General features: G+C 48.0%; 1 protein-coding gene across 1 annotated transcript in view; it reads right to left on the bottom strand.

Annotated features, from left to right (window-relative positions):
- Positions 1 to 2,200: 2,200 nt before the first annotated feature.
- The window catches only part of LOC107209056 (pinopsin-like), a 12,703-nt gene continuing 6,258 nt past the window's right edge, over positions 2,201 to 8,645 (bottom strand). The window contains 1 exon segment of the mRNA XM_033516813.1: positions 2,201 to 2,576. Within this exon segment, the coding sequence (XP_033372704.1) occupies positions 2,295 to 2,576 (282 nt within the window). The 3' untranslated portion in view covers positions 2,201 to 2,294.

The raw sequence follows: 8,645 nt of genomic DNA on the forward strand, positions 1-8,645 counted from the left end.
TCTGTGGTGTGGATTGTGTGCACGGCCTCCCCAAAGCTGCAGGGGCTGATAACTGATCTCCCTACACTCAAGAGTCCAAAACATCACTGGTAATTCTTTGTACAACACAGCTGCTGGCAGCAAGCTCTGACAACTCCTGTTATCAACAGCCAAGTGAAAATCATGCTGGTTTTCCATCAGCAGCCTTGCTTACTGGGGAAAATGGCTTTTTAAAAGTTTTATGCTATTTTTGCATCAGGTTCCTTTTTTTTTTCAATGAGAAATTGCATTTCTCAGGATTAAAAATTTACTTTGTAATAATCATGATTTTTTCATCAGCCTTTTACCACTGAGAATTGAAATATTAAGCAGCTTCAGAACTCGTGGGGAGTACTGTCTGTTTTCTAGATTTTGCTTTGCCCCATCCCCTCATGGTCAAGCTCATGTGGCTCTTCCCAGGTGCCTTTCTGCAGCTGTTTAATCCTCAGTAAATTTCTGTTCCAGCTTGAGAGTCTCTTCCATCCGTTTAACCTTCACCTAGTCCTTGCCTGGCTGCATTTCCTCGATGTGAATGTTATTTTAGCTGGCCTGTTCTCGGATTTTATCCAGCCTGATTAGAGATTTCTGAGCATTTACCGAAGTAGGGGGGGTGCCTGGACATAGAGATGTTTTAGAAATAGCACAGAATTTGAGGGCAATGTCAGCTGTGTGAGTTGTCAAGGCATCTCCCATAGATCTCCACAGCCTCAGGAGTGCTGTTGGTGTTGAATGTGATTTTCTGCATGACCAACACCTCCTGCTTTCAGCTGCCTGGCACTTCTGGGTGGCTGCAGCATCTTCTGCTCTGAGGCTTTCTCCTGAGTGCAGAGAAACCCAGACTATTGACTTCTCATTCTGCACTGAGTATAGAACCCTGAGCACTGATTGCTGCTAAAATACTAACTGAGCAATGGAAACCAAGTGGAATTTAAGAAAAATCCCAGACCAAAACCACCACCAAAATACCTCCACAAACAAATTGATGCCTGCATGGAGCACTAGTAGTAAAAGTTTATGGTGAACTTCAGGAGTCTGGCATAGATAAACCCAGTTTAATTTGTGTCTAGCTGCTGCCTCTCAGCAAGCTATTTAGTTAAAAGATTAATTTAGAATTGTCTGTAGAAAACTCCTCTGCACAGTCTGTGTTGTTTTGGAGTGCTCTTTGCAGCCTGTGATTTCTGAATTGCCTCTCTGGATTTAAGCAGGGCTGGAAGTGTTTGAAGTGAGTCAGAGTTGCCCTTCGTGGGTGGGTGTGCTTGGGGCTTCTCCCCTGCCAGGGGATGGCAACAGCTCTCCAGTGCTCCAGGCAGCTTCATGAGAGAGTTTATTCCAAAGTTACTAACAAAGGAGAAGGGAAAGAGGGGCTCCTGTCCCAGGGAAGGTGTCTGGGAGTCCTGCAGAGAAGGGACTGCAGCCCCTGAGCTGTTTGTGGCAGCCAGTGGAGCTGATGGGTGATGTGGAGATGATGGATGGTGTCAAACTTTCACTCCCTGGCAATTTCTCATGGCCCAGTAAAAACACTCACAGCTAATTTAAGACAGACTTAAATCAGTCTTTTACCATCATCATTTGTTTTCAAGAGAGAGGGAGCAATTTACTGTCTGTGCTTCCTAAGAGATTCCAAAAATAATTTCAAGTGGAGGTTTTGCTGGACTCAGAGAAACCAATGATCCACCTACTGTAATTCCAGCAATGCAAAGATCAATGAAATGTGCCTGAGTATGTGGGCTGATGGAGCTGGACCTGGCTGAGGGATTGGGAGAGCTCTGATGCTCCTTCTGCTCATCACTTTTATTCTCTGTTCCCTGCTCCAGCCCCTCTGGCAGTGCTTTCAGGCAGATCCTCACTGCTCACGGCTTCCACCAGCTCTCACGAGGGGAGAGCAGGACCAAGTAGTGCCTGAAGGACTTGAGGGGGGTTAAAAGAGTAAATCAGGGTGGGCAGAGCTGGTGGTGTGAAGAGGAGGAGTTACTGTGGGCAATGTGCTCTGCTGGGGCTCGGCGTGGGGCAGCAGGAGCTCACATCCTCACCAGCCCTCACGGATCTGAGTCACCTCAGACACTTCCTGGTGCTTCCACTCTTGCCAGAACACAGATTTCTTCTCTTTTTGTCAAGCTGTGCAATGGGAAGGAAGGAGCCATCATCTGCTGTGTGCACATGTGGGGAATTGGTCGTTCAGCTTCCAAAACCACGGATTTGTCAAATCGATTTTCTCCTTGGAGCCCTTTCCCAGAGCTTCCCTCTCATGGATCTGAGCGATGGCACAGGTGATCTCTTTATCTCCCCTCGCTATTTTTTCCCTCTTGGAATCCAAAGGAAGGAAGGAAGGGGAGCATTTCACTGAGCTGTTTGTTCAGAAATACGTAGATGATGGGGTTGTAGACAGTGCTGCTCTTGGCAAGGATGGCTGGGATGATGCTGGCTGCAGGGGTGATGAGGCCAGGCTGCCCAAAGGTGGCCATGAGTGCCACAGCTGCCTAGGGCAGCCAGCAGAGGAGGAAACACACCACCATCACCATCATCATCACCATCAACATCACCATCACCAAGATGTGCTGCTGCTGTGCATGCTGCTCACCTGGGTGGGACAGAGACACAGGTCAGGCAGTGTGAAATAAAGTGTAAAGCGAAGCAGTTCAGGTGACACTGCCTGCTCTGGGGACACTGGGGGTGCCTGGGAGCTCCTGGGGTGGCTGCACTAAGGGCAGGGCTGGCAGTGTCCCCTGAAGTGCCCTGGCTGCAGAGGAGCTGCCCGGCGTGGGCAGGGCTGCTGTGTGCTCAGTGTCCCTCACAGCTGGGCTCTGATGCCTTCCTGGGCCACCTAAAACCAGAGGCCAGACAAAATCAAGGGAATAAAAAGCAGTTGCATTTAATGAAGTGCCTTCAGGTACATTTAGGGCAGACAAATTTCCCCAAAAATGGATGATGGGTCACATGTTTTCACACTTTTATCAGTTTGGTCCATTTGCACATTGGGGGTTCATCTTCCAATTCCAGCTTCAGGGAATGAACTCATTTACCCCAAGTTTGCTGCCCCAACTCCCTTTTGTTTCCATCTCTGGGGCCTGAGGCAGTGAGGTGTCCTTGACTGCCAGGCCTGGAGAGGAATTGCTGTGTCTGAGTAAAATGGGAAAGCAGCAGCTCCCACTGTGTGTGGAGTTTGGAGTTACACATTAAAGAATTGCAGGATTACAAATATATGAAAAGTATAAAAGCTAAAATCCAAAGGCATCAGCAGCACCAGCAAAAGTGCTCTTCATCTACACCAACCTTCTCCATTTTAGTCCAAATCCCAGCTTTTAGCTGGAGTGTCCTGGGGAGGAGGAAGGAGAAGGAGGAATGTGCCCTGGTGTGCCCAGAGGAGAGCAGCTCCCAGAGCTCCCAGCACCACTGCCCAGGTCCTGCCAGGAGAGATCCCCAGCAAGGATGAGGTGCCCTGTACCCACTGGGGCAATGAATAACATTGGGGGGAGAAAGAACTTCCCCCCCCAAATCCATGGCAAAAGGCAGCACTTGAATTAAAACCACTTACACCACGCTCCTCTTCTGGACCCACACTTACTTGAAAGTAAATCCCCCTGCACATAAACACTGCTGGCCTGTGCCCCAGCCTTGTTTCCTCGTTTTCAGTGTGTTTTGGGAACCAGACCTTCTGGTGGCTGCTGTGCAATGCCTGCCCTGAGAAGTGCTGCAGTAAGCACGAGGAATTAATCATTACAAGTGGTTTTATGGGGAATCCGCTGGGATGTGTTTGAGTGTTGGAAGTCACCTTGAGACTAATTAAAAAACCTAACCAAAACTGTTCAAAAAATAGAACATATCTGTAATTGCCTGCTGAGAGAAGTCAAATACCAAGTACTTTATAAATATCTTGTTAATGTGCAAATGAAATCTTTTATGACACTTGTCTGTGATTTAAAAGGAAAAAAAAAAAGTGGTATTTGCCACTAGGCAAATAAAGCTGTTAATCAAAATATTTCCATTAGTGAGAATTGAATATTTCACTCAGAGCCACCCACAGGCATCAGTAGCTCAGATTTATTCACAGACATCTCAGAGTGAAAGAGATGAAAGAAGATTTATCTTCTTGCATTGTATCTCATGGAGCTGACAAGAATTTTGTACGGCACATTGCCTATGTGTTGATTTTTTGAGTGTCTGCCACACCTTGGTATTTCAGTCAGGCTGTGTGATGAAGCCCAAGCAGCTGGACTGGGGTGGAAACGAGGGTGGAGACAAGAGAGGGGCTGCATTTTGCATCGTGTGTGCTTGGTTTCTTGAGGGTCCTGCTGAGAGGCACTGAAAGGCACCAGCACCAGCTGCCAGGGCTCTGAATCCCACACAAATCCCAGTTCCTTTGTGCCTTCCTGGGGTCCTCCTGTCCCCTCCCCATGCCAGGAAACTCCTGGGGCAGGTGGTGGGTGATGGCTCGCATGTGGAGCACCTCAAGGAAAACCAAAAGCTCCTTTTGGTTCTATTGATTTCTATCCATTTCAGAAAAGGAAAACAAACAACCTCTTCCTTCAGATAAGGTCAGAGAGGACAAATGTTTTACTGGTGTCTTCCAGATGGAAATCAGGCTGGTGTGAGGCTGGGCATGGGAGGAGGGCTCTGGTGTTTAAGAACCTTGAGCTGGGTCCCAGGGAGCTGTGTGATGTTTGCTCCCCACATCTCTGCAGCTCCTGCAGGGTGGCACAGGGAGGAACAGCTGCTTCTGGCCACTTTTAAAGCCAGTGGTTCACTTCTGCTGCTGCATGTTCCACCTGGGCAGTGCTCCCTTCTCAGGTAAATTCTACCAGGTGTCGCTCTCTTGACTTTTGAAGTGTTTTATCCTTTCCTAAAAAAAAAAAAAAAAGAGGAAAGTTTGCAGTTTTCAGACTGCTGATGCCAGGGAATGGCTCCATGGGTAAGCAAGATTTCAATTTCCTTGCCAGCAGCAGGAAATTATTATTTTCATCCTATGAGGCCAGAAAGTTTGAATATCCTCCCACTTCTATAACTCTCCTTGAAGCATTTTTGCTTTCAACTACAAGGCTCCCTTGGTCAGTCAAGGAAACCTGAAATATTCTTTTTTTGGCACAGATGCAGAAAACTTCTGCAAAACTAAATCAAACCCAGCAACCTTGAAATGTTGCTGCACCCCATCAGCAGATGGTGACTTGGCTGTACCACGTAACCGTGGGCTGTGCCTGGCATCACATCACCCTCTGGAGGTGGACAAAGCAAAGAGCTGTGTGAAAATGATGATGATGAATGGTGCTTTCAGTTTAATTTTGTCTTGATAACTCCCAGGAAAGCTCAGAGCAGAAGTCTGGCCCCTGCTTGCCTTTGGCTGCTGGCCCTGGGGATTGGAAAGTCAGGATTGGAAAGTGAGTTCAGGCTGCTCCTGGCTCAGGGTCAGCAATTCCTCTGCAGGGGTTTGGCACAGGAGCACCCTGACCTGCTGTACACTGTCCTTTGCTTCTGCCTTGGGCAAAAATCTAAAGCTCAATTCTGCCGTGCAAGGGATTTGTTTTCAAAATCTCACTGTTTCTGTAGGTTTTGGTATAGAAAACAGCCATGAAAAATGTGCTTTTATAGCCTTTGTGTTTTCTTCAGTGGAAATCAAATCTCTGCTTCTTCTAAAATGATCTTTCAGTTTTCTAAAATTTATGGTGCCCCTGTATCACACCCTGTATGTTGAATGTGTGGCCCAGGCTACTGAGTTAGCAGGACTGGGGAGCTGGAAGCCCTGGCCCCATCTTCTCATTGCTCTTACAATGGGTTTTTTTCTCTGGCTTCCCATGGGTCCTGATTTTTACTGGCTAAGGTTCTTTATGTTTTCTCCTGCAGAGAAACACAAGGTGGTGATTCAGCCTGCAGAGGTGGTTCATTTGCCTTTTCTTAAAATTTCACTGACCATAATTGGGACTGTACACAACCATCCTCCCACTGCAGGAGCAGAAATGCTCACAAACAGTATTTGTGTGGTGTCCCTGGGATGTCACAGGCAGAAGGATGTGGATGAGTGATTAATACAACAAAGAGTAAGGACAGGTGTAAACAGAGGTCACTGTGGACACAGCAAAGCCCTGGCTGATATTGCTGGCACAGAAAGAACAGGGTCATCACTGGGAAAGTAAAATCGGTGTTTTCAGCACTGGGTATGGAAATTGCTCCGTCACATCCAGGCCTGGGGAGCAGAGCTGAGCCACCAGGGAGGTTCATGAAGCTCCCACAGTGAAGAGCTCCTGAATCCCCAGGCTTACCTGAGAACCTCAGCTGAGTGCCTGTGTTTTCAGTCCAAATGTGTTATTGATTTTTCTAGTCAAACATTTCCATTCCCCCTGCCTTTTTCCTGTTCTACCTTTTTGTGCCTCACTTACTGACACACAGTTTGGGTTGCCCTGAGCTCTTGGAACACTTTGGAGAGCTCACCTCACTTGGCTGTGCCAGGGAAAAGGAACCAGATGACAAATGTGACCATTCATGATGTACCAAATGTGTTCCAAATCCCACTGATGCTTCTACCTCAGCTTCAAACCTAAATCCAGGGTGTGTTTGTGTGCCTTAATGAGCTGGGTTTGCACCAAAACATCCCAGATTTGCCTGTTCATACAGCAAAGAGGACACCCCCAGTCTGGTGGGTCCAAACAAAACTTCTGAGCCTCAGGCTGTGCTCCTGGTGCTGCCCTGCACGAAGAGCTGGGTGAAGATTTGCCCCTGCAAATCAGCTCTTCTTTTCCCATAAATGAAGGCTGTGGAAAGCCTCCTGTGGTAAGTGAATGAACAAGAAATGTCAAAGTTGTGCAAAAATGAAATTTAAAATGTTCAAATCATGGAAATTTGGCCAAAAGCACTCAAAACTGGCTGTAAGCAAAGGAGGGTGGTCTCAGGCTGGCAGGGGACCATGTGCAGGGACCATCCACTGCTGATGGCTCTACGGAAGCTGCTGTTTCAGTGTTAGCACAGACCTCAGCCAAAGCTTGTGGGGAGGAGAGAGGAGAGAGGGAAGAAATCCATTTCCATCTGCTGGGCTGATGTCTTTCACCTCTGCTGGGCTGATGTCTTTCACCTCTGCAGCAGTAATTTTTCTCGTTTCTGAGAGGGCTTGGAAGGTGCTAGAGGAGTCAGTGAGGGCCCTGTGGTGTGCAAGGGAGGAGATCTCTGGCTCAGATACCCTTTGAAGTGCTCACAGCATCCTCTCACACCCACCTCTGTCTTCTCAAGGGTGAACCACATGATTTAAGATCAAAATTGAAATCTCAATTCAGTCCCTCACTGTTATAAACACAGAGGGCTGTAAGGAGAGGTCTTGTAATCACTAAAGGGGGTACTTTTTAATTTCAAACACCAGAATATTAAAATGACTCATCCTGGCTGTTGTTTGCAGAGGTTGGAGCACCGATGCAGCGCTGCTGGGGGGTTGCTGGGCTCTACACGTTCTTCTCAGTCCCTGAGCTCCCTGTAACACAGCCAGGGTGATTCCAGGCTTCCTGTGCAGGGATGTTCTTTAGAGTTATGACTGTGCACAGCCCATCTGTGACTCAGAATGGTTATTAAAACATCTCAGCACCTCTGATGTTCACTCAGGTTTGGTTCCCCTCCTCCTGCATCCTGCGCTGATGCTTCAGTCAGCAGTGAGTGTGGTGGGAGTGTGCTCCTCTCCTGGAGAGCAGGGCTCTTCCCCAGGGTTATGTGGGACAGCAGAGCACAGGGGGAGCCAGGGCAGGGCAGCTCAGCCTGCAGGGCACGGCTCTCCCTGCTGTCCTAAGGGAGAGAGCTCTGCAAGGCTCTGCTTCCCTCCTGCTCCGACTCCTCCCACGTTCGGAAGCACCTGCGGGAAAATATTTGCGCTACAGGAGGGAAAAAATAAAAATCACAGGTGCTGTGTTTTCAGCTAGAAAAGTCCTTAACGTGCTCATCAGGTCTGTGACTGCTGCTGGACAATGATGCTGTGGGTATCTCCCCTCCAGCTCTCAGAGAGGCTGAGGACAGTCCCTCTTTAAGCAAATCCTCCAGGGAATCACAGTATCCCAAAGGGGGGGAAGCGTTGCCCATTTTTCCAGAGCCTGGCTCTGGCCCTCCTTGCACATGTGCTTTCTATTCACATGATGCCTTAGGATTTTAGCTTTTATATTTTTCACATATCTGTAATCCTGCAGTTCTTTAGTGTGTAACTCCAAACTCCACACACAGTGTGAGATGCTGCTTTCCCATTTTGCTCAGACACAGCAATTCCTCTCCAGGCCTGGCAATCAAGGACACCTCACTGCCTCAGGCCCCAGAGATGGAAACAAAAGTGAGTTGGGGCAGCAAACTTGGGTAAATGAGTTCATTTCCTGAAGCTGGAATTGGAAGATGAGTCCCCAATGTGCAAATGGACCAAATTTTATAAGTGTGAAAACCTGTGACCCATCATCCATTTTTGGGTGCAGTCCCTGGGGGGCTTTGTCTGCCCTAAATGTACCTGAAGGCCCTTCAATAAATAGAATTGTTTCATATTCCCTTGATTTTGTCTGGCCTCTGTTTTTAGGTAGCCCCAAGAAGGTGTCACATGTAGGTGTCAGATCTTCAGTGCCCACAGAGAGAAGAGAGAAGAGAGAGGAGAGAGGAGAGAGGAGAGAGGAGAGAGGAGAGAGGAGAGA

The sequence above is a fragment of the Parus major genome, chromosome 9 (genome assembly GCF_001522545.3).
Source record: "Parus major isolate Abel chromosome 9, Parus_major1.1, whole genome shotgun sequence".
Taxonomy (NCBI): Eukaryota; Metazoa; Chordata; class Aves; order Passeriformes; family Paridae; genus Parus; species Parus major.